Source organism: Coenobita brevimanus, chromosome 18 (assembly GCF_032717465.1).
Source record: "Coenobita brevimanus isolate Jiangsu-jjx chromosome 18, ASM3271746v2, whole genome shotgun sequence".
NCBI classification, from domain to species: Eukaryota; Metazoa; Arthropoda; class Malacostraca; order Decapoda; family Coenobitidae; genus Coenobita; species Coenobita brevimanus.
This window is the reverse complement of record NC_136971.1, coordinates 30,945,745-30,972,873: the sequence shown is the minus strand read 5'-3', so window position 1 is coordinate 30,972,873 and position 27,129 is coordinate 30,945,745. Positions and strand designations below refer to the sequence as shown.

The following is a 27,129-nucleotide window of genomic DNA, read 5'->3' as shown; positions in this document are numbered from 1 at the left end:
ACTGAGTGACAAGCCAAATGGTTTCCTGTACACCAGGAAACCATTTACTACGCTGGGTGGCAACCATATAACCAAATTTTGGCGCCTGGTGGCTTAGTGGTTAATTACGGCGCTCCAATCGGATTGAGCCGGTGAAAGTTTATATCCAAGGGGTGGTTGGGGTTTATTGCTCATGTAATGCCACTCAGGGATGAGTGAGGCTGGTCACTCTTATCTTAAATGTCAAGACCAACTTGCATAGCCCCGGGCTCCTACGCTCCTCATGGGGCAATGAAGGATTGGCTGATGGATGGATTATTATTATTATTATCAATTATTCTCTTTTCTTCTCTCTAGGTAAGGAAATGTCCATAGTAGCACATTTTTAACCACCTCGCTCCCTCCCTCCCTCCCTCCCTCTCTCTCTCTCTCTCTCTCTCTCTCTCTCAGTAGGTGTAAGTCATCCTGATTCTATTAAGGAGGTGCTGCTTGGCTGTGATGGGCTGGTAGGTGTTGGAGCCGTCAAGGGGGCGAACCAGGGTCTCTGCGTTCGGGTCCACGAAGAAAGCAATCGACTGGCGGGGCAACTGACGCCTCACCTCCTCCTCTGGGATTATCACACGGTGCTCCTGGGAACATCAGAGTCATTATTATTATTATTATTATTATTATTATGAGTTTGTGCGTGTGTGTGTGTATGTGTGTGTGTGTGTGTGTGTGTGTGTGTGTGTGTGTGTGTGTGTGTATAGAGAATAAAGTGTGAAAAATGAGAGTGAGAGTGTGCGATAAAGTGTGTGAAAAATGGTGTGAGAATGTGAGTGTGAGAAGCACAGCGAATGTAGAGTGAGTGTGAGGAGAGAGTTTGTGATATATGTGAGAGCGAGAAATAGTGTATGTGTGTGTGTGTGAAAACATGTGTGGAAAATGTGGATGTATGAGAAATTTTAAAATGATTGAAAATAAAGGGGGGGGGGGTTGAGAGAAAGCAGGAAAAGTGAGCGTGTGAGAGAGGAATGTGTGAGAATGGATCGAGTACCGTATGTAAAAAAAAAAAAATGTTTGATAGAAAAAGTAAAGAAAGTGGGTGAATGAAGGAAGGAAAGAGTGTGTGGAGTGAGTGTGAGAAAGAATCCAGCGTGTGTGACGGATGACGAATTTATGCAACAGGGTCATGATGGTGATGATGATGATAATGATGATGATGATGATGATAATGATATACAAGACAGCGACGATTAATAAGCATGTGCAATCAGTAAAGTAAGTTCCCTTAATATTCGACCACTTCTACTCATGTCCTCAGCTGCCTAATATTCCTAAGCTGAGAGAGGCTTGGTATGGTTTCTCTGCACAAAGATGATTCCTTTTTCGATAATGCGTCACAGAAGGAAAGTGACGAACATACCTTAGTTGTGAAGTAGATGTAGTGAAATTATAGTCGACCTTTTGTCGCCATATTTATTTCATTTTTTCTAGTGGTGAGAAATAAATAAATATACGAATGAATAAATAATGCCCAAGGTAAGCCAGTCCTCCAGAATCATGTCTAACGTGGCACCTGTAAAATGCAGTAGGGAATACAATAACCCAGTCAATTTATCTTGGAGCTAACTAACATAAATATAATGTATACATGAAGAGATTAACAGAACCCTGCACCGTTGATCGTGTTTCCCGACTGCCCAGAAGTGAGGCAAATATAAAAGTAAATAAATCAGTGTGTCTCGGAACCAGATAACTTTGTTCCACTCGGGTTCCTATGACTGACTCTTAGTTGAATACAATCGTCTGGCGTTCGCTGGAATAAAGAAAGAGAGAGAGAGAGAGAGAGAGAGAGAGAGAGAGAGAGAGAGAGAGAGAGAGAGAGAGAGAGGTGGGGAGGGGGTTATTCAAAACCATCATTTCATAATAACAACAGAAAAACTATTAAAACTTCCAGCTTACCGTGGCTACATATTTTCCACTTGTCCAGAACTGAAGAAGGTCCCCAGCGTTGAGTACGATGGTCCTAGGGATGGGTGTGGCGTCCACCCATCGCCCTTCCACGTCACGCACCTAAATACATTATCCATCTAAAATTATCGCCCACCTTTACAAGGTGGAGCGATAATGTTTTTGCCCGCTTCTGTGTGTGTGTGTGTGTGTGTGTGTGTGTGTGTGTGTATGTTCATATTATATATGATGAACGGCTTGACCTATCAACATGAAACCTTCAGGGTATCAAGATATGGCCAAAATCTTGGGCGAGTCCGAAAATGGGCACTCAGGGTCAATGTCAAGGTTAGCAAAATGGCTGCCAAAGATCAGCTTGTTTTTAACGCCCTCCTTTAGCACCATTATATCTCATGAACGGCTTGAGCTATCAACATGTATCTTTCAGGGCATCAAGATATAGCCAAAATCTTGGACTTGGCCAACAGCATAATCAGGAAGGCGATTAGGATTCGGGTCCCGAATGCTTTTCTTTCATTATATTTATCTACTGTAATTTGTAAATGGACCAGAGATAATTATGCTTAAATAAAGGAAAAAAATAAATAGAACTGTAGTTTGTATTTTTGGTGATATGTGACTTCCATGTCCCCTCTCTGACAACAGCTCATTCCTGATCTTGCTTTACGTAGCTCTGAGTCTCCTACTAGTTCATTCTTTTTTTCCCTCACTTTTCTTTTTCTTTCCCATTTCTCCCACGTTTCTTTTTTCTCTTCATTCTCTTCCTCCATGCCCTTCAACCTTCCACCCTCCCCTTCCTTCCTTACCCTCCTAACCTACCTATTCAGTGGGAACTAGAAATTCCACATTAAATAGTCAATAACGTCGTCAGATCTGACCTAACTAAACCGAACTTGACTTATTCAGTGCAACTAAACAATTTCCACCCGAAATTATTCATAATCTAATCCGACTTAAAACCGACGTTAATTCTCCCTGAACGGACTAACAAAATCATTTATAAATCATGTCAAAGATTACCTAACCGACCTTGAAATATTTTTCATTAATATAAAGCTTGAAATAGTATGTCTCATGTAACCTAAACTAAGCTACATTAAAACAACCTAACTTCACCTACTAAAACTTCACCTAACTGAAGCTAATCTAACAGCATCTGCAATGATTTTATCCAACTCAGCCTTATTTAATCCCACTTAAGCAAACCAAACTTAACAAAGCATAACATGACATCATCTGACCAAACCCAAACAAACCTGGCGTCTTCCTATGTCGTCCTTGTGGTGGTGACATAATCCATCTTACTATGATTTATCCTCGCCTAAGTTAATTTATCCTAACCTCCCATGAACTTATCTCATCTAACCTAATCCAGTCATACATGGAGTCTTCCTAAGCGTTGCAAATGATCCTATTCTTACCTAATCCACAATCCTAAGCTAATATATCCTAATCTATCAGGACCTCACCTCATCTAACCTAACCCAAGCAAACATGGAGTCTTCCTAGGTGTTGCAGTCCATCTTAATCTCACTTAACGCTACTTATCCTAAGTTAAAATACTCTTATCCTGACCTCCCATGACCTCATCTCACCTAACCTAATCTAAGCTGACCTGGAGTCCTCCCATATCGTCCTGAAAGAGCAGTGTGATGGTGCCGTAGTCGGTGTGAGCACCACATCGGATGGTGTTGGGCGGGACGGTGGCGGGCACAGTGGGGTAGTAGGCCATCCGCAGCAGCGCAAGCGATTCACCACCGCTCTTGAAGAGCTCCTCCTGGGTTGAGGTGAAGAAGTCTCGTTCCAGGTCTGAGAATGTAGTATGACTGGGGCTGTGTTTTAGATGGCATAGGAGGCTTCGTAGCACCTCTTCCTCAGAGATTTATTCTGCATATTACATCTAAGTATTCTTTAGTATGTTACTGATGCACAGCATGTCCGTACTAAATATGGATGAATAACATAGAACATCAAGGCGTAAAGGGCATAACAAATCGCTAAGAAGAAGGAGCCACGAAGAGTAAGATGCATCTTGGAATACGACCCTTAATCGGACCTAGGTAAAGTTTTTGACATAAATGCTGATCGACCCCATAATTATACATAACGAGAAAGCTGCAATGACTTTTGAATCCTAAAGATGAGAAATCAACAAAGTTTTTCAGAATATTAAGCAAGAATTTCATAGGTTTTCGACTAAAATGTGGTGACATATTACGGGAAATGTTTTTGCGGGAAATCTAATATGTTCCCTGAGTGACCTGAAGAATTTTAATAACTAGCGAAATACAGGTAATTTTAAGAGAACAAATGAGTTCTTTGGATGGCCTAATCCTTACCTCCGCCAGTTCATTAGAGGAGGTTATGTACTCATCCGTGTCTATCTGTCTGTCTGTTGGTCTGGTTGTGGACAAGAGAATTCAAAAAGTTGTTATCGGATTTAAGTGAAGTTTGGTGGATAGGTGGACAGTGGGTCATGGAAGAGATTACAATATTATATTTTGAAATGGATGCGGATCCGTACGTAGGAACAAATTATTATTATTATTATTATTATTATTATTATTATTATTATTTAGCGTCGACATAGGTCTGCGCTTCCTCAGATCCTGTAACGGGGCAAAGCATCATCGCAGAATTAAAGAATTAACTGACTGACGCTGTGACACCAAAGAAGTATAGGTCTGTTAGGGAAAAAAGACTTATCACAATAAATTTTAAAGCTTATTGATGTTGGCGAAGGTATGCACTCTCTGGGTGCTTTCCAGTTCGCTATGTATTCGGCAAAACTTGGAAAGGCAGTCTCCTCTGACAGTATATTAGATTGTTATTTCTGAATAATGTTCCACTTAATGTTAACACTCCTCCTTTCACGAGGAATGAATCTCGGGTTTGGTGTAGTACTACTATTGAGTTACTGGTGGTAATGTTATTTCGAAGTTTTTAGTCCTAGTGAATTCCCTCGAAGAACTGGCGCTTTGGGGAAACAAAAAAATCGACCACCATCATCATCATTATTATTTTATTATTGACCTCCTACGCGAGGTATATATTTTACCCCACGTTGGTTTGCTTGTTTGTCTGTCTGTCTGTCTGTATGTCTGTCTGTCTTTTATCAGGATTACTAAAAAAGTTATGAACGGCTTTCCATTAAATTTTTTGGAGGGGTAGAGTATGGCTCAATGAACAGTCGATTAGATTTTGGTTGTGATCCGGAATCATTCGTTTGTTTGTTCACAAAATATCTCCAAAAATTCTCAATGAATTTCAGTGAAATATTGTGGAAGGGTGGGCCATGAGCCAAAAAAGAATTTACTAAATTTTGGGGCAGATCTGGATCCGGATCCGGATCGTACAGAATAGTATCTCCAAAAGTTATCAAATGAATTTCAATGAAATTCTGTAGAAGGGTGGGTCATACGCCAAGAAAGAATTCTTTATATTTAAAGGAGGATCCGGATCCGGATCCTATCGCACAGTATCTCCAAAAGTTATCAATGAATTTCAATGAAATTTTGTGGAAGGGTGGACTGTGAGCCAAGAAAGGATCGATTAAATTTGGGGGCAGATCCGGATCCGGCATTGCCGGAGGTATGCGCCCTCTGAGTGCTGCTCTAGTTGTTATTATTAACATTATTGTTGTTGTTGTTATTATTACTATTATTATTATTATTATTATTATTACTATTATTATTATTATTATGATGATTATTATTGCTATTATTATTATTATTATTATTATTATTATTATCATTATGACATCAATTCTACCCAGTCCTACATTAATGAATTAATACAAGCTGATACAGAATTGTTCATACCCAGTCAACAATTCACTAAAAGATTTGACTCCCCAAAATGGTTTGATAGCAATTGTGCTAGAGCAACGACCTAAAAATCCTTAACATATGACTTTTACGTAAAATAAAAAACATCTGAATCGCTCAGTCAATTTAAAATTGCTAGAAACCATGCAAAAGCAATAATAACTCTCACTAAATCAAACTTTCTTCACAACCAAGCATCCAAACAATTAAATAATTCTAATAACAATGGAATATTCTGGTCAACTCTCAGTTCTTTCAATAATAACTTTAACAAGTCATCACCCATTCCTCTACTCAAATCTTCAGGTGGTAAGGCTATTAATGACCCTCGTGGTACAGCGAACATCCTTGCCAGTACATTTGCCAGAAATTCTACCTTAGAGGAAGTCAGTCAGAACGTGCCTTTACTAGAACTTGACTTTTTCGAAATTGTTCCACTTAAGATACAGACTCGATACTTTATATCCATCCTAGATAATTTACCAACCAACAAAGCTCCAGGTCCAGATGGAATTTTTCCAATTGTTTTGAAAAAGTGTTCCCCAGAATCAGCTTCTGTTCTAGCTAAATTGTTCATACTATGCATATGTACTTCTTCATTCCCTAATTCTTGGAAAGAAGCAATATCTTCCCAGTTCCGAAGAATGGAAGTTCCTCTGACCCCCTCTGATTACAGACCAATTGCTATCACATCTTTTCTAGGTAAAGTATTTGAGACTGTATTTGATATGCACATTGTTTAACATCTTGAATCCAACAACTTAATTAGTGACATATATTATTTTTTTTTATGCGAATGACCCAGGGCTGATATTCTCAGTCTCTTGACTCACACCATCCATCAGTCAATTTACCAACATGGAGAAACTCATGCAGTATTCTTGGTATTTTTAAAGCTTTTGACAAAGTGTGGCACCGTTCCTTGCTATCCAGACTCTCTTGTTAGGGACTATTATTTTTTGTTCCTCTAATTTCCTCATACATCAGTGACAGAAAGGTAAGAGTAAAAGTCGATGATTCCGATTTCCACTCGATTAACGCCAGTGCGCCACAAGGATCAGTTCTGGCTCCAACCCTATTCCTACTTCAAATTAATGATCTCTTACCTGTCACTCATAATCACATTCATTCATATGCAGATGCCACCAAGGACAGCAGGCCGGTCATCTAACCAAATATAATACAGCCTCTGACCTCTACACCTCGAAGCAGACAAAAAAAAAAAAAAAAAAAAAACTGACTGTTACTTTTCTTCTTCTTCTGGTTCTGCTGCTGCTTCTAGTTTACTTTTATGTTCCATTCCCGTAACTTTTTTTTTAATTATCTTCTCCTGCTGAGGGTTCATCAAAAGCCTTCTAAGCTATAAATCAGGCAACATCTCTACTGAGTCGTTTTTCTTCTGCAAATTCAGTGTTCTTCACAACAGACGCCTTCCATAACCCAGACAATAACGAATCCTCGAATTATTAACATGGCTTTTTATTATGCGTATTAAGAAATGGAACAGGGAACGTATATTCAAGACAAATAATATTACCAGTCAACAGAAGGACTCATGGTCGTATGCTGAAACAAAATTTGGAGTACATGAGTCGCATGCGACAGCGACACAGTCTGGTATGCTTGAACAAACTGTGGATTCCACATTTGTATGTGCTACATATCAGTTATATCTGAATGCCAAAATTACTGCGAAAAATGTGAAGCAGATGAAGGTTCTTCAAAATCGTTCTCAGATACAGGTAATACTCGTATAATGAAATAATACAAAACCACTCTTTTCACACCATCACATTTACTAATCTTTTCTATGCCACAATTCAGGCGCCTGGTACAAGAAGGGCTTAACCATTACATCGGCCATTTTCTGTTCTTCACAGCAAACCCTTCCTTCACCCTCTCTTCACCATGTGGTACCCTTTTCCAAAGATAAAGCAACCTTCTTATGGGCGGAAATAAGGTCGGGAGTCACGTGGCCCCAGGGTGTCGTGACCAAGGCTGGCTTTGGTGGCAGTGGGTTCAAGAATACCAAAATGTTTATCATTGTCAGCGATTATAAGATGGACATCAAGGTGTAGCTAGGTTATGGCCTGACTCTATATGATCCAGTGCCCATTTGGTTGCAGAAGGACCAGGAGGAGGAGTATATCCCCTTGGTCTTCTCTTTACCTAATACGAGTGCCGCAGCTGAGTCAGGCTTACACAAGTGAAGCTTAAAGATTTGAGGGATCTCTGTAAATACGCGTCATATCAATTCCAGGGCTTCTTTGAGGATGTCTACAGCAGTCAGAGAGAAGAGGAGAGAAGGAGGGATGTTGGCTGGGAGAGAGAAAATCTGACTTGGACAAAAACTTCCTCATGTATTAACTCCCCACCTCACTCTCCATCACTCCAGTCAAGCATTACTGACCTTGAGGGATTAGTAGTTGTCCACATTTTAAATATCTTCATTCGTATCCAGACCTTCATCTGATTATGGATTACACTTTCCAGTTCTAAATCTAAACCATTGGTAAAATTCAGACTTATAAAATTCATTAAAATATATAAATAACTCAAAGCACGAGCAGATTTTTAAAGGTTTTTATCTTCATACTAATGATGTTTAAGGACACACAGTTCTACGTGTCAGTAACATTTTCATGAGGGTTTGGTAGGTAGGTTTGTTGAATAATTGCCTATAAAATTTTACAAAAATAATATTTTGATGTAAGACTCATGTAATTGAAAAACACTCCACTAGTCGATTCAACTGATCTAATACATCATTAATATAGATACTTTATCTGCTGAACCTTAACTCGGCAAAACGGATTTGGTGGTTACGCCCTTCTAGTAACGGGCGCCTCAAGTGTGACTAAGCATACGATCAAACTGCAGAATACACTCGTGGAGCGTGTCGATCGCACAGGTATAGAATGACACTCTTTTTTATGTAAGCATGCGACCAGAAGTCTCAAATGCGTCTGAGTCGGTGAAGTGAAGCAGAGGATTTCTAAGGCTGGATCAATGGATGAAAGGATGTACGAGCTATTTAATGGGCTTTCTCTTGACAAAACTCCTACTTTATGTTTTTTTCCTCATGTCAAGGAGACTTTTCATAATAAAATGGTAAGATAAAGCATTACGTAATAAAAATAAATGTTAAGGAAGAAATAATAGGTAGTCACTTAATAGGCTGGTATGGAAGAAGTGTTTAGAGCTTTTTAATATGATGAGAAGAAGATGCTGGGGAGTCACCTAACCTCATACGAGATTTTCCTGCGACCTCCAGTCTTACCAATAGCGATGGCTATGGCGGTGAGGACGTTGGATACGAGGGCCCAGCAGGAGGCGCGGAAGGTCTCCAATGCCATCCTCATCTCCGGCACCTCCTCGTCAGGCAACGGGTAGCTCATGTCCTTCACGTTAAATGCCTCACGCAGCTCCGGGAACTTGGCCGAGGCGTCCAGCCTGCCGGGGAGGAAAGGAACGAATCAACTTATGGCGTCCTTTGGTTCACACCTGACGTGGTGAGAGCAACTGTGTGTGCGTGTGTGTGTGTGTGTGTGTGTGTGTGTGTGTGTGTGTGTGTGTGTGTGTGTGTGTGTTTCTTCGTAGTAATTGCAACTCCACGCTCATCTGAGTGTGAACTCAATAGACTGCAGGCTGAAGTTTCCCTCCCCCCGCAATACTCCATCCTCCTTTTAGCAAGACAGGAAGGGAACTAAGGGACGTTTGCATAACTGAACAGCGTTACCAGCTGGTCATATCTGTGCCATCACGTGAAGGCGTCCCTCTCCAACACTATTACTCTGCTAAACAAACCACAACAGCTGCCCTGCACAGGCCAGACAAGGGCATGCGGCTCTGCTATAGTTCATTCACTTTAACACTGCGGAGATTTTAGCCTTCTTGCAACCTATGTCCCGCAGCTCAGTAGCAGAATAAGACAATGCTATGGTCCTGCTCCTTTCCTGGACACATTTTTGTGACTACCATCATATTCTAATGTAAACTATTGTTACAACTAAGCATTCAAGATGGACATATGGCAGTTGTAAGCCAAATTAGAATAAAAATGGTATAGTGGAGACAATTTCTGATCCTCACACCACAAAAGGCGTCCCCCAAACAGATTAAAATCGTCTGTCAGTAAGGAGAATGAAATCAGAAGGCGCCTTGGTAATGAAATGGGATATCAGTTTTTTTTTTTAACTCCTTCATTACAAGACACCAAACACCGTGTATAGCCAGCAGGATTGTTGGCAAGATTAACGCCTTGGATTGGTGTCACCTCCACATTTTGACCTATTCTTGTTGCCACCATGAAGATTTACTCAAGAGGAAAAAAAAATCTAGTACTAAAGGGGTTTGTGAGGGCTAGATGTACCAAGCCCCAGTTTGGAAAAGGAAAAAAAAAAGTCTCGAAAGCTGAATAAAATCGTCTGAAGATAGCAAGAATAAAATGAGAAAATAAGTAAGCGAGTAGATAGATGAACTTCCCCCCCTCTCTCTCTCTCTCTCTCTCTCTCTCTCTCTCTCTTTCTCTCAGACGTACTTCTCCCTATCCACAGCTATATATCCATGCCTCTGTGACGGTCCCTTCTTATACTTCAGCTTCGTCTCCTTCCCGAGGCTGAAGAACTTGCTGGCACTCGAGAACACCGCCTCTACCTGTCAAGGCAGAGTCAGCGTTAGAACACGGAACATAGAACACAGAACATACATCACGGTTAAACCACACTTAGAACATAGAAGATAGAACATAGAACTCAGGCCATAGAACATAGAGCATAGAATGGTTAGAACACAGAACGTAGAACACAATTATAACATGCATGGCAGTAAGAACATAGAACAGAGATTTACAGTTAAAGAGAATTAGAACTAGAACGCAGTTACAGCATAGAACATAGATCATGGTTGGAACACTCTACACGGTTAGAACACAGAACACAGATGGAACACAATTAGAACACAGAAAACAGAACACAGAACATAGGTCCTGAGGTATAATTAGTGGCTGATAATACTAAATGGTTTGCTTGGAAAACAACTCTTTTCATCGACTTACAAATACACATTTGAATGATGCTTGGGTTTCTAACGAAACTGGAACTAATTAAAAGGTCTTTATTTGAGTATGGTATCCATATTCGTAGAACGAAATGTCCCTTTAAAATGAATTTTGTGGGCCTAGATGTTAACTGTATAATAAACTATCACATGTCATTTTTTTTTTTACTTTATCTCGGAATTAGAATTCGGATAATGACAATAATAATAGTGGTAAACTATGTGGCTGGTTATCTAAAGACAAATGAGGCAGTAAAAGAGCATTGTGATATGGATGTGGAATCTTCTGATATATGATTTGGCCATGTGGAGAGGATGAAGAATGAGAGACTGACTAGTAAAGTCTACGTGAGTGAAGTGGAGGGGGAGAGGGAAAGGGAGACCAAAGAGGAAATGGAGGGATGGAGTGGTGAGAGCTATGCGAGAGGGGGGTGTATATTGGAGGGAAGGCATCCAAATGGCAAAGGACAGGACGACGTGGAGGTGATTTGTTTGTGGCCGTCCCTTACTGGATTACGGCGTCTGGCAGTACATGGATAGATTGACTGATTGACTGATTGATTGACTGTACATGCATAGTAAGTTTCAGGCCAGTCAAAGAAATAAAGTCGTAAGGATATGGCAATAAGCATCGACAAAAAGAACACCAAGAAGAAACCGAGGAGAAAAAAAACCCTCTTTGGAAATGCAAAATATTAAGAGATCATTATTTTCTTAGGTAAAAAGCGTTATTCATATTTCATTCTTGCCGCCTCAAAAAAAAAAAAAAAAAAAAAAAAAAGTTATTCGGCTCAGGACTGACTTTTCGAACTGTTAGAGCTGCATGTAGGCTTCTTTAACTCCTTCACCATCACCTAAGCTGAATATGATCACTCGGTAGCAGGAAGAATAAACTGCAAATAATGTCCTCAGACTGAAGGGGACTAGGTCATCAATAAGAAACTGACGAAAGATGCTGATAGAGAGCGAGCAGCGAGGAGAATAGCTGTTAGGTGACATATTGGAACCTTTATAAAAAACGAAAGAACGATGTAATACAATATATATCACGAAAGAAGAGGTCCTACAACATTCCGAAGACACCCAAAGCAAACAGTGGAGAAAATCGACGACCCCTTGTAAACTGGGGATCAAAAGACTTAATAAACTGAGTGCGCCATGGTGTGAGCGATGTCCCTAGATTTTGACTGTCATTGATGGAACACCTGTAATTGTTTGATGTGATCAGTCTGCATGCCAAAATACAACGTGGAGTCAGCAACGGTATAAAGATCACACGTGTACTACCGCCACCGCATACTTCAAAGATTATCGCCAAAACCTAGATTCCAGGCCACACCTTGACGCTCTCGTTTTTGAGAACACAGTGCTCAGGCCTACTCCCGAGAAGGCAGGACTGGAAACAGCCGTCCCTCCTACTGGTGAGCTGGAAGTCTTTCCTGAAAGAGAGAGGATGATGATGATGATGTTGAAAACAGTTACAGCCAATAAGTCAGAGTGGAGAAAGCTTTGCCACCCACCAACCCACCTGTTGGCTGGGAATGCCGTGGTTCTTGAGGTACACAAAGCCCACACCGGTCAGGGCCGCTCCCAGCTCCTTTGCCACCCGCTGGAGCTCATCCTCGCTCGGGCCCCCAGCCACACCCAAGCCTGGAGAAGAAGAAAGATTAGACTTTTGCCTATCGACTGCGCAGGGCTCATCTAGATGATCATTTTTTGCATAACTCTCCGCCTTCCCCCTACAACACTAGCGGCAACAGTCGAAGTTACATCCAGGTCCCCAGTTGTACATCTGGGTAAACAGGGACAAAGGGAAAATAAAATACGTCCAGCAGCTTGACTGATGCGAGATCTAACTCAAGTCCTTAAAGTAGCGAGTTGGATATCCTATCCAATGAACCGTCCCCCCTCCCCCCCACTCTCCCTTGCTCCTGAAGGAAGGTTTCTGCCGAGAATGTGGTAAAAACTTTATTCGAAACACAGGACAAAGAATTTGAAGTCAGTACCTACTTTAGGTACTAACTCATCTTTTGGAAGTCTCTCTCTCTCTCTCTCTCTCTCTCTCTCTCTCTCTCTCTCTCTGTCTCTGTCTCTCTCTCTCTAATATCCTTCAATCTCTTTCTTTGTTTTATGTGAAATATAGGTGGTCCGGAATGTGTGTGTGTGTGTGTGTGTGTGTGTGTGTGTGTGTGTGTGTGTGTGTGTGTGTGTGTGTGTGTTTCCCAAATTAAACTAACCTCGTCTAACCTGACCAAACAAACTATAATGCATACAGATCGCACAGTGCAGCAACAATGAAGCCTGACATCAGCAAGTAAAACACCTCGACCTCATCATAATATATTTTATCGAGGGTCGATGAGGTTAGTTCAGTTTCTAAATACATGTTTTCAGTCACTTACAACATAAACTGTATAAGAAACAAAATTGTGAAAGAAAAGGAGCCACTGACCTTGTTTTAAAATATTACAAGCTTAATTCCCTTGTTAAACCTGTCATCATTGGAACTGCTCAGTATTGTATTCCAGTTTACCCAGACGATTTTACTTTTTTGGGAGAGACATAAGAGCCTGAGTGTTAATGCAGTCACCAATAAACCTCTAGTGGTCTGTTCGCCATTGAGGCCGAAGCCCCTGATCGTTAAGGCACACACATATGTATACTTTAATGATTTTTTATTTGTTTTGTAATATTTTATAATATACCGGTATATTTTTTCCTTTTTTATATAAGCCATAAAAATACCTAATTAAATAAAATCAAAAACTGAAACTAATAAACCTAAGAGGCAATTCTCTAACCTACACTAAATTCTAAAGATACAAATAGGTAAACTACACTAATGGGAGAAACACCTGTACCTAGAGAACACCATCGACTGCAGATAATTAGGTCTGTTCGGACGCAAGAATATTCTTTAAAATCATTGCAATCATTCCACTTAAGCAGTAAAGGTTTAATTCTCAAAGTAATTCGCCTAAGAAGAGGTGTTAAGAATCCTTCCTAGCCTGGTACAATAAGGTTTTTATATCACCCTCTTTCTTAGTTATCTATCAGTTATTTAACTCTAAGCTATCTATCTCACCCATCACATTATTTGACCCAAAACTACCTCACCCATTGCAGCTTCTTTAACACTTGTATGTCTATTATATCTTTTTAGTAACGACATAGACTGAACAGATAACGTATAAGGGTATATTAACGTGTCAAATTAAAAAAATGGACTAGTAATGATGAGTTGCCAAGGAGCCTATTATGCTTACGGTATTAAATTAACACACAATGACAGGAGTAAATAAACTGATCACGTGACGTGACCGCAACACACACACACACACACACACACACACACACACACACACACACACACACACACACCGCTCGCTGGTGCAGTGGTAACGATCTCGCTTGCCAACTGGTAGACGGGAGTTCGCGCCTCGCTCAGGCTGCGAAATGTTTCACTGACGAAGTGGGTGGTTACTGTCCCCATTGAGCAAGGGGATGGGTGTGTGCGTGTGTGAAAGTCACAGCCTTTCCCTTAGATCGGACTATATGAGCTCTCAGCTCCCTTCCGGGAGGGTAAAAGCTGACCATCACGACCATCAAGTGATCCTGACCTACCCGGTGAATTACACAGCAGCGGGGACATGAGACGGCCAATAGTTTAATTCCTACACTCCAAAGACCTAATTTTACAGCACAGTCACCAACAAAAGTAGTGTCGCTTGTTCTGCTCCTCTTTTCATGAACTTAGAAAATCAGGCTCGTAAAACCGCAGGGACCTACACTGATGACATTGATCCATAGATAAATAAAGTCATAAGTATTCACCCAGTTCCAGAGAAATGAAGTTCCTCTGATCCCTCTGATTACAGACTAATAGCTATCACATCTTCTCTTGATAAAGTTTTTGAGACTGTAATTAATAAGCACATGGTTAAACAATGAGAATGAAGTCGCCAAAAACTATGGAAGCGAAGCACCTCATGTCCGGGGATCGTTAGTGAGAGACAGGTGCACAGAGCCGCTCCACTTAGAAGTGATCCCACATCTAGAAAAGCGATTGTCCGACCATCGTTTGAGGGCAGGGCCGCCGACAGCCATCACCAGACCCTGGGCAAGATTATCGACAGTGGGCCCCCCTTCCCCTGAAAATTGTGCTGAATATACGAGTATTGTACTCTATGTCTAGCTCATGGTTAAAGTGCTCCCTAACCAGTGTGTAATGGCAGATTGATGTCCTGCCTAAAGAATTCTGGTGTGCCATAGCACCTTCCCCTCCCTCTCTACAAAACAGCGATAATAACTACAAGGAAATTATAGTACATGTAGGCTATATTATGTAAAGAAAAATAAGAAATACTATTGTGTAATGGAAAGAAACAAATGAATACATTAAAGTTTCCTATGATTTCATGTATTCATGCAGTACTTTATATATGCAAATTGCACTCCATTCACGTAATACATGATACATGTTATATTTTCTTTCCACTTAACACTATCTTGGAGGTCTCGGGCCCCCCCTTCGGGCCCGGGCCCCGGGGATTGTCTCCATCTACCTCTCCCCCTTTTCTTCGTCCCGATTTGAACGGCGGGGCTTATCTGATCGTATCTTGACTTGCTGATTAAGACTTCTTGAACACTTTAATTGTTTTTCGTTTTTTAAAGTTATTTTTCGTCTTTTACTTCGGGTATGTATGTATGTATGTAATAGGATAGATAGGGAGGTATGTACTGTAAGTAGCCAGGTAGATAGGTGAAAATCAGAATCGATCATGTGGATGATGTGGAAAATCGTTGCTACCAATATAAAGCCGTGAGCCACTTCTGCAACGGGCTGCAGCATGCACTGAGCAAGGAGGCCGGAGTTGTGAACATTTGCTGTAAATATGAATGACGTACCAGTGTCTAGCATATTGTATAATATTGTTAATAAATCTCATTGTAAATGATGGACGTCTCATTTACAGTCCCCTGACTCCAACACATCCAGAGCCGATCTGTGGAGTGCTGTAACTCCCAAACTATTGAGATTTCGCAATATGCTCATTTAGGAATTTGCATTCAGTATCGTCTCCGGAACATCCCCCCTGATTTTTGCTACATATTTACTGAACACCCTGTATACTAATGCCTGTAATTCTACATGTCTATAATTATTACATGACATATTAATGCCTATATGTATGTATGTGTATATGTATTTATGTATGTCTCAATCTACCTCTCTTCACAGACATTTTTACTCATTCTTAATGTTTCATTCTTTTTCTTTTAATATCAGAGTTTCGTCTCACGCAATGGTTCCCATCCTATAGTTCAACAATTCTTGGTTCAGAGATCCCCAATTTCAGGACTTTGTGTTGGTCAGTATCATGCAAACGAAGGACCAATGAATATATTTGGTAAGCATGAGATGTTATGATTGTACGTTGATGATTCATGTATGACGGAGGGAGAGGATGTTAATTAAATTCATAAAATTGTTTACAACTTTTCAGCCTGTCCATATAACAGAACATGGCTTTGGCACATAGTATACTGAACACTGTGCTGCTATGACAAGAGTGAATGCGATAATTATATAAATGTGAAGAAAAACTACATTTCAAAATCAAGAGATGAAGCCGTCATTGGTCGGATCCGACAGCATAATTTTTTTACGGGCTTCTGTCCCAAACAACGTCTAACTTCCAAACAGTGTTTAGTAAATTACAGTAAGTGATAAGTAACCCATAACACCTAACTTAGAATCAGTGTTCAGTTACTCACCTAACTGGCCGAGGTCGACGATTGGGATGGTGGTGGTGTCTGGCTTCTTGCTGGACATGACTGGGGCCGCACTGAGGGTACAGAGCTTCATGAGACAGGGAGAAAAGTTAATGTACAGTGTAGTATCTACACTGTGGGTTAATGGATACACAGGTAGACCGAAAGAAAACGATAGATCGACACAGGAAGAAAGGCAAGGAGAGATAGAAAGACTTAGTTACAGGGTATGCCAAACTTCGAGATAAATATATGGTTTTATACAGTGATGGTGGTTTTTGTTGTGATAGTGGTAGTTGTGGGGATGCTTGTGGTGTAGTGGTGGTTTTGGTTGGGTGCAGTGGAGGTTGTGGTGATAATTAATGGTTGTGGTGGTAGTGGTGGTTGTGGCAGTTATAGCAGTAGTGATAGTTGTGATAACGGAGGTGATGATAAAAGTTGTGGTTGCAGTAAAGGGGATAGTTGTGGTAATGGTGATAGTTGTGGTGGAAATGGTGGTTGTGGTCATAGTGATAGTTGTGATGATAGTGGTGGTTCTGCTAATATTGGCAGGTGCAGTAAGTGCTATTTGTGGTGACGGATACTAGTGGTAATTGTGGTAGTAATGGTAAAAGTGACTGTTGTGGTGGTTGTGGCAATTGCAACTGTTGTGGTGGTAATGGTAGTTGTAGTAAAAATTGTTGTGGTTGTTGTAGGTGTAGTAATAGGGATAGTTATGGTGGCAATGGTGGCTGTGGTAGGTGTGATAATAGGGACAATTGTGGTGGCAGTGGTTGTTGTGGTAGGTGTGATAACAGGGATAGTTGTGATAGGTGAGGTAATAGGGATAGTTGTGGTGGTAGTGGTAGGTGTGGTAACAGGGATAGTTGTGGTGATCATGGTACGTACGTGTGGTGGCAAAATGAGGGACATACCCGAAGGAAGAGAAAGGTATACAAACACATGCACACAGCTCTGAGAGTGTGGCCAGACTGATAAGGATTAGCTGTGCTCCATACGAAACATTTTACACATTGTACCCTTCTACCCATCCTTCCCGTACCTGTCCCCTTCTCCCTCTCTCTCTCTCCCTCCCCCTTCCCCAACATCTCCCTCCCTCCCCATCTTCCTCCGAACAAGTCGTTTGGATGTTTAATAACGATAAAATAGGAAGTATACTGAATTGTAAAAACATCAAACACATACTTAAGTAGACATTGCTATATTGTGATGTAAGAGTAACTGAACAAAATATATGAGTAGGGTGAAGAGTACATTATGCTCTTATGTAATATCTCAGAGCAGGGTGAAAAGTACATTATGTTCTTATGTTAGTATGTAATATCTCGGAGCAGGGTGAAGAGTAGCTCAGCGTCCTCATCCTTTTGAGGTGATAATGTAATATATAGATATACCTGTATACGTATATGTATGTATAACTGTTTGTCTCAATAAACTGTCTAAATTCTAAAAAATCTTCCTCCCCTTCTCTCCCCTTCCCATAATGCACGAAGAACATTGGTGGTCACACAGCCTCCCCTCTCCACCTCCACACCGTAACTTAACCAGGAAACTCTACCACTTATGTACAGAGAAGTAAAGAAGGAGATAAGAAAAGCAAAGAGAAGTTATGAAATTAAGGTTTCCAGTGAATCAAAAGAAAACCCCAAGGGTTTTTATCAAATGTACCGTACGAAAAATAAAGATAGGATAGGACCACTCAGAACAGAATCAGGTGACATTACCAGTGAAGATAAAGAAATGTGCTCCATCCTAAATAATTATTTCATATCAGTATTCACCAAGGAAAATCTAGACCTGGTCCCTCAAGCAGCAAATATTTACGATGAGAATACGGAAAATATTCTTAGTAAAATAACCATTAGTAAGGAGGAAGTATTGAAAGAAATTATTAAGTTAAAACCTCAAAAATCGCCAGGTCTGGACGATATATACGCAAAAATTATAAAAGAAACCAAAGAAGAATTATGTCAGCCACTTTTAACATTATTTAATGACTCTTTAAGTTCAGGAGAAGTTCCCGAGGCGTGGAAGACCGCAAACGTAGTGCCCATCTTTAAAAAGGGTGATAAATCAGCTGGGTCGAATTATCGTCCGATAAATCTAACGTCAATAGTAGGAAAAATGTTGGAGTCAATTTTGGCAAATAAGATTAGAGAACACTTAGAAAGGTTTAATCTTATAAACGAAAGTCAGCACGGATTCAGGCAAGGACGATCCTGCCTCACAAACTTGTTGTCATTCGACTCGGAGGTCTATGAGGCAGTAGATAGCGATAAAGCTTACAATGTTATTTATCTGGACTTTAGTAAAGCTTTTGATAGGGTCCCACACAAAAGGTTAGTTAGAAAGGTTCGAGCACACGGTATAGACGGCGATATCTTAAAATGGATAGAATCCTGGCTGAAAGGACGAAAGCAGAGAGTATTAATAAATGGAACTAAGTCGGACTGGGGATTAGTAACTAGCGGTGTACCACAGGGTTCAGTACTCGGTCCCTTATTATTTATCATATATATAAATGATCTAGACTTAGGAGTCAGTAGCAGCATCAGCAAATTTGCCGACGATACAAAAATAGGGCGTATCATTAACTTGACTGACGATTGCCATAACTTACAAAAAGACCTCGATACATTGTCCAAATGGTCTATAACTTGGCAAATGGAATTTAACGTTGAAAAATGTAAAGTACTTAACGTAGGCAAGACCATTGGAGATACTAAATACAGCTTAGATAACAAAGAAATTAACAAATCGGAATGCGAGAGAGATCTAGGAGTTATGATTAGCAACGACCTTAAACCAAGGCAACAGTGTATCAATGCGAGAAATAAAGCAAATAGGGTCCTAGGATATATTTCGAGAAGCGTGAGCAATAGATCATCTAAAGTAATACTGAAACTTTATCTAGCATTAGTAAGGCTACATTTAGACTACGCAGTACAATTTTGGTGTCCTTACTATAGAATGGATATTAATTCGTTAGAAAATGTACAGAGAAGAATGACAAAAATGATACATGACGTCCGGAACCTGTCATATGAAGACAGACTGAAAAGACTAAGTCTGCATTCGCTAGAGAGGCGTAGAGTAAGGGGAGACTTAATTGAGGTGTTTAAGTGGATGAAGGGTATAAATAAGGGAGATATTAGCAAGGTAGTTAAAGTGAGCATACAGGATAGAACTAGAAATAATGGTTTCAAACTAGAAAAATTCCGTTTCAGTAAGGAAATAGGTAGAAATTGGTTTGGTAATAGAGTAGTAGACGAATGGAATAAGCTACCTAGTAAAGTAGTTGCTGCCTCTTTCATTGAGAGTTTCAAGCCTAGGCTAGATAAGCATATGACAAATAAGGGGTGGATATAGAAAAAAGAAAATCTTATAACCAATACTAATTCAAAAAAATTTTCTTTTCAGGTTACACTATGATAGTCTCTATTCTCCTTTCACGCTTTCCTGTAAAATGTCCACGCCGGTTTTTCTATACGACGTGGAGTTCTTTCTGACTTTTTCCTGCCGGCTTCGGCTGGAGGGTTTGGAGGGCGGGGGAGAGCCTTCTTCTTTGCTATCCTTATCTCATTCTAGTAGTTCAGTTACTCTTCTAGGAGCTGCCTAGCATGGGCCAACCGGCCTACTGCAGTTATCCTCTCTTCTTATGTTCTTATGTTCTTTCTCACGCCGGTCAGACTAGTGGACTTAGTCAGTTTTCTCCTGGATATAAAGCGGCTACAGCGGGGCGTATCATAGATGATTATAGGGCAAGATCGAGACTACGTAATGTAACGGGGGTGGGTGTTTACGACGGACCGTTTTCCCTTTCATGCTAACTGCCACCTGAATATAAAGTCAAAGCACAACCCGTCCCCTGAACTCCAGTTATTGCATGCATAAGAAAAAAAAAGGGTAAGATAACGGCTAATTACCTTAAATTATATCTTATTAAAGTCTAGGTTATAATTTAATAAAGTACACACATTATCCTGCCTACTTAGGACAACCACTACTAAAAAATACTAATACTCAAGACACGGGTAAGTGGGGCGCTTGAGGTAGGGCTCAGAGGTAGGTGTGGCGAGGTGACTATAAGGCACGGTGTCTCCACCGAAACATCTGCTAGGGCCTTTCTACCGAGATCATGGTAGCACCTTACCCAGGCATTTCTTCTCCCAGCACCTGTGCCTTGGAATTTATTTGATTTACACTATAAACATAATACTATATGTGATCCTAAGTTCACAGTAATGAGTAAGTACAAATTACAGAATTGGTAGAGTACATATTATGGTATTTGTTTGAAAAAGTAGTAGGAAATAAAATTTTTATGAGCTAGAGTTATACTTAGATCAGGTATGTTTACCCTTAAACTTCCAGTTGCTTCCCACGACCTGGAAAAAGTAAAGATTCTAACTTTTATTAATTTACCACTATAAGCCATTAATTAACTTATATTCAGTTACTACTTGGAATGTAATCACTAGTTATAAACTGGCATACAGGAATGATTCTGTACTAAAACACTGCCACGACAGTGAACAAAGGCTTTTTCCAGCAGGCCGTTCACTTCTTTTCTCTTAATCACTTCTCAGTTTATGCTAAGACTACTTCAGGCTACTTTTAATGTGTCCATGAGGAATATGCGTGTGAGTACTAACCTCTTTAGGAGGTCAAAATAACCTACACATCCACGGGGAGTATGAGTGCGAGAAGGATCCCTGCCCAGCACTGCTCCGCGTCGTGTTATAGACAGAGGCGAGGGGAGCTAAAGGGATGAAACGAGGGAAAATTCCATTTACCAACTTTTTTCTTAGCTAATTTGTCAGTATGAATTTAATATGAGAGGAAGAGTTAACGAATATGATTGTTATCATGCACTCTTCTGTTTTTAATACTTCAGTTTTACCTCACCACCTCCTATAATCATACCATCAACATAATAGGCCAGGATCATGGAAGGGAACCTGAAAAAAAATCGAGATAGCTGAGTTTTTCAGGAAAGCTACTTGGAAGCATGCCAAGTTGAAATCCACAAACATTCTAAACATTTCACATGAGCTAGCCGTGTGGGACGAAAATCCATGATGGCCGCTAACGGCATGGGACTCTTATATAACTTTGGGACCAGAAGTCACAGATGGTCATGTAATACTCTTTTTTAAAGGTTTTTGAGTATAAGAAAACCATTTTTACCATTATTTCAATGATTTATTGATGTATGTTCAAGATATGATGAAGGTAATGATATTCAAGATATGAAGGTAATGTACTGTTTTAAACAAAGTGGTAAAGTCAACACATTTAAAGCCAACAACCAGCATTAACTTTTGCCAGCAGCAGTTACTGAACTACCGTGTTTTTAAATAAAACATTTATTTAGCATCATATCTAGTAATGGTCACAATTATAGCATGGGGACTCACTATCTTCTCCATCAGGTGGGCATGGATTAGCACAAGATTGGCCAACACACGAGGAACACATCGGTGTACAGTTAAGTCCTGCTTTCCGACATTTACATCTCTTAACACACATTTGTTTACACCCACATAACACAGTGAGAAGAACATGCTCTGTTGCTACTGGTCTGTCAGTCAAAATGGGATTGGGCATTCCACCTTGAAGCTCCCAACCCCAGTCAGTAGGATTTAGATCTTCAACATTGCCCAACCACTCCTGAACTGCGAAGTAGGCTCGTTATGAGTGATACTTTGCAGCTGAGGATGTAAGAGGTAGGCTCTGAAGTTGGAAGCTGCTGAATGTCTTGCTCAACCTCTGCTTGTACTGGACAAATCTCAGCTTATCAAGTGTTGTACATGATGGATTGGGATTATATAACTTCAGTAAGAATATTTCCTCCACTCTGGCTACTTCTTCATGGCTGAAAATGCTCTTCTTAAACACCTCCAACGTCCTCATACAAATATTCAAACAGGTGACCCACTCATCCAGGACATGTTGTAAGATGTCGGGTTATTAATCTGCATGCAGCTGTGATTCTTGATTTCAGATGAGACAGCACATTATCTTCTCAACATATACGTCACTGCCTTACCTGGAATCAGGAATCACAGCTGCATGCTGAGAAATAACCCCAGACATCTTTCGTGTCCTCGATGAATGGGTCACCCTTTTGAATATTTGTATGAGGCACGACGGTCAGCACTTCGAACAAATACTCTAATCATCAGTTTTCCCTATGGTTCGTGACTCGCGAGACACCTTGTATTTATTTCTCCCTAAGTAATCCTGCTTCTTTAATTCCGGATCAGTTCTATGGTACTTCGTAAGAAAGATTGGAGAAGAAACGTACCGGTAGTTATTATCACCTGAGAAGCCTGAGCGGGTTTTTCTGTGACCACCGTTGTACAGGTATGTAGGACGTAATATTGCTAAAATTTGCCAGCGATATCATGGAGGACAGTGCCACTGACAGAGAGAGAGAGAGAGAGAGAGAGAGAGAGAGAGAGAGAGAGAGAGAGAGAGAGAGAGAATGATAATTAAAAAAAAAAATTCTACATACGTACAGGACTGGGATGATTAGGCTAATGTTACATAATTTTGCTAGGGTATTGACCCTTCATCAGACCAGAAGTAGTCTGTGAAGGCCTCTCTCACATTGCTAGCTACTGTATTCTTTTGTAGCTTTTTTCTGTTGAACTTGATAATCGAACAATGTTAGAGTTTTCTTCCCTAGTCCGGTTTGCTGATGCATTGATGCCCTCTTGTGTAGAATGCATACAGCTTTCTTTTCTCTAAACACAAAGTCGGTATTTCAGCATACTATTTTCTAGTAGTGCAGACTTTTGTAAGTATGCCATGTCTTCAGACTTTGTTGCCAGAGATGAATCATGCAGAGAATCGGTGAGTCCTTTAACCCATGGCCTGACGAGAGGTTGCTATGACAATTTAGAGATTCAGATCACAACGCATGATTAAACTATACTTGTAACCTTGACGTTTGGCCTATTGCCCTCAAACCTATTATGATTGGTCTTTGTCTGTCAAACGTTCAACCAAATTTGGTTAAAGTCGGAGAAGAACTCGTTATTTAGCTTGGCCCGAACTTTTCTGACGGCGGCTGTAATCTCCCAGAATTCCGGAAGTCTTTTTTTCCTTGGGAAGGTAGGGGTGTTCTTAAACTGAATAAAATCGGCTGGAAGTAGGAAGTATAAAATGCCCAAAGGTGTGGCGTCCCTCTTTTCTGGAAGGTTTTATTCAACCCAAAATATCATACCTTCATCATGCAATTTGAGTGTTATACGCACATGTCTGCGATACAGCCACACATGTGAACTAATTACAGTTCTGTTAACTTGAAATTACACATGAAGGGTCAGGATAAAGGCATATTGTAAGTGGCATCTGTGGCTGCTGTCTGCGTTATTAGGGGTTAACAAAACTCCAGCTTCGCCTGATGCCTGTTAGATTATTCCCATTGCAAGGCACAGCATGGAGTGCAAAACATACAATAGCCATTAGCTACAAAGATTACCTCCACCAAAACAACCATGATCCCACACTCACACACAGTCCATCAGTTATTGTTTCCTGGTAGCAAACACCAAGAGCATGTTGTTGCTTTAAAGAGTAAACGGAAACTTTATTTACTTATTTTTATTTTTTTTGATAATTTCGTAGTACCTTCTCTTTACCTATTTATTTTACATAGTATACCCATTCCACTGCGTCTACTCAACATTTAGAGCTCCCTGATGCCTCATATCATAAAGAGTCATCCACGGACAGATTCATAACAAATACCTCTCAGCTTAAGATTATTACCTAAAAGAGGAAAGGTGTATGTAGAGGAGGTGAAATATTAGACGAACTTTTGTCCCTGACTGTACATTACTAAGGCAAACTAACTCGATAATAGACACATAAATAACATATGAGAAAACAACAGGGAGTAATATGCACAATAAAACACTAAGGCTAAGTGGTCTCTTATGCCATGTAGAATACGGTCCTGTGACTTAAAACTGTTACATCATGATCTATTTTTTGTTGTGTCACGGGGAACTAAAACATTCTCGCCTCCCACTTCCTCATCCTCTCTCGCCTAGCCTCCCCTCCTCCCTCCTTACCAGGTATGGTTCGGGAAGTGAGGTGTGGGAAGTGTTCTAAGAATTTCCCAAAACTTGCACCAAAGCACCCCATCAGAGAAGGCCTTCCCGCCATGTCATCTTGGGGTGACGATTTCAGCTCTTTTATTTATTTATTTATTGCTTTTCCACGTAAATATAATTGGTTGCATAAAGAAATTGACCCACTGAATACTTTTTTGTTTATTCTTGTTACTTCCTGACAATTTCATCCAACTTAGGGAAGGACTGTGAGTAAAGGAGTAAACGAAAGTTGTATCTAACACCTGCAGTTCGAGAAAATACCTCCAATGTTAAATAAAACGACCTGGTGATATAAAGAATATAATAAGCAAGATAAAGAACAACTTTGATGGTCGCATACAACCCAAACTTATCTACCACCAAAACACACCCCAGAAAATGCCCTTTGTATCTGGACATATCCCTCAGACACACCTGATGCATACCTCAGACACACCTGATGCGTACCTCAGACACATCCGAAACACACCCAAAAATAAAACAATATATATATCATTAGGAGTGAATGGATTATATAGAAATACACTGAAAACTATTCAGAGTGAATGTTACTTAGAAGTTAACTGATGTCCTGTATAATAGTTAAACTAGTAAACAATACCCATACAGTATTATCATTATATTATCTATCTATCTATCTATTGCCAGACGCCTTAATCCCGTTTGGGGTGGCCACAAACAAATTGCCTCCATGTCGCCCTGTCCCTCGCCATTTCACTGCCCTGCTCCCAACTCACTCTCCCCTCTCTCATATACCTCTCCACTCCATCCCTCCATCTCATCCTCGGCCTCCTCCTCCCTCTTCCCCCCTCCACCTCACTCACATACACTCTCTTCGTCAGTCTTACACATGGCCAAACCACCTCAGTGTGTTCCTCATAACGCTTCCTATCACATCCACACCACAATGCTACTTTATATCCTCATTCGTCAGCCTGTCTCTCCATGTGACTCCACAGGCTCCTCTTAAATAACTCATTTCCACTGCTCTCACTCTTGATTTGTGTCCTTCCAACAACGTCCAAGCTTCACTTCCATACGTTAGAGTTGGTATCACAATACTGTCATGTAGTAACTTTTTCACTTCCATGCTCACTTCCCTGGTTCTTATCACTGCTTTCAGTGAACTAGCAACCTTTCTTCCCTGCTGTACCCTTTCAAGCACTTCACCCTCCAAACCTCCATCCTTACTCATCACACTACCCAAGTACTTAAACGCACTCACATTTTCCAATTCCTCACCATCCAACCTCGCTGTACATTCACTGACTTCACCCCTCTCAAAGACCATCACTTTACTCTTCCCTACATTCACCTTTTGATTCCGTTTCTTACACACTCTCCCAAACTCATCCACCAAGCCTTGCAGCTCCCCTTCGTCTTCACTCAACAACACAGTATCATCTGCAAACAACAGTACAGGGAGTTTCCAAACACTATCCTCTCTCACCAGGGCCACTCCAACATCCACTACCCTACCTTGTACCTGTTTTATTACCCCATCCATGTACAGATTGAACAACCATGGAGACATGACACATCCCTGTTTCAACCCAACTTTCAAAGAGAAAAATTCACTTAGTTCACCATCCATACGCACTGCAGCCTTAGCACCATCGTACATACTCTTCACAGCATTCAACAACTTCCCATCTACTCCATATATTCTTAACACTTTCCACAATCCTTGTCTATCCACCCTGTCATATGCTTTCTCCAAATCCATGAAAGCTGCATACAACTTCTTTCCCTTCTCTAGAACCTTTTCCACTAAAGATCTAAGAATGAATATCTGATGTACACAACCTCTTCCCTTCCTAAAGCCTCCCTGTTCGTCTTCAACTAATTTCTCTGTTCTTTCTCTAACTCTGTCAATAAGTATCCTACCATACACTTTTTCTATTATACTAAGAAGACAAATGCCCCTATGTTTACCACACACTTCTTTTTCCCCTTTTCCTTTGTACAAGGGAATAATTATACCTGACTTCCAATCCTCCGGGACTCTACCTTCCTCTCAGGCCAATCTGCACATCTACCACATCCATTCTACTACTATCTCTCCCCCATGCTTCAGCATTTCACCACACACTACATCAATTCTAAAACATTTTCTTACAGTCCCTCCATTTTACACTCAAATTCCTTCCAAATTCCTCATTCAGTCTCTTCTTACTCTCTCTTACTAATCATTATTATTATTCCTGTTTATTATTATCATTATTATTATTATTTTCTCTGTAGGTAAGAGTAAGTCCACAGCACTACTCTCTCTCTCTCTCTCTCTCTCTCTCTCTCTCTCTCTCTCATTATTATTATTAATATTATTATTTAGTGGTAGGTGGGGGCGCTCGCCATCCACTCAATCGATGTAGTGCTGCTCTCGGGTGTCTGTCCTTTCCTCTCCT

General features: G+C 40.5%; 1 protein-coding gene across 1 annotated transcript; it reads right to left on the bottom strand.

Annotated features, from left to right (window-relative positions):
- Positions 1-425: 425 nt before the first annotated feature.
- On the bottom strand, positions 426-16,653 carry LOC145391458 (uncharacterized). The gene is made up of 7 exons (XM_080266070.1): positions 16,596-16,653; positions 12,346-12,467; positions 10,300-10,415; positions 9,040-9,212; positions 3,548-3,741; positions 1,924-2,034; positions 426-608 (listed from the first exon to the last, which is right to left on the bottom strand). Exons 1-7 carry the CDS (start codon positions 16,651-16,653, stop codon positions 426-428), a joined length of 957 nt encoding a protein of 318 aa, XP_080122196.1.
- Between the last annotated feature and the right edge of the window lie 10,476 nt (positions 16,654-27,129).

Coding starts and splice junctions, on each gene's coding strand:
- LOC145391458 (XM_080266070.1), bottom strand. CDS start 16,653: ATGTCCAGCAAGAAGCCAGACACCACCACCATCCCAATCGTCGACCTC. Junction 9,213..10,299: donor ATAGCTGTGGATAGGGAGAA/GTACGTCTGAGA, acceptor CCTCCCCGGCAG/GCTGGACGCCTCGGCCAAGT. Junction 2,035..3,547: donor ACGATATGGGAGGACTCCAG/GTCAGCTTAGAT, acceptor TAATGTATTTAG/GTGCGTGACGTGGAAGGGCG.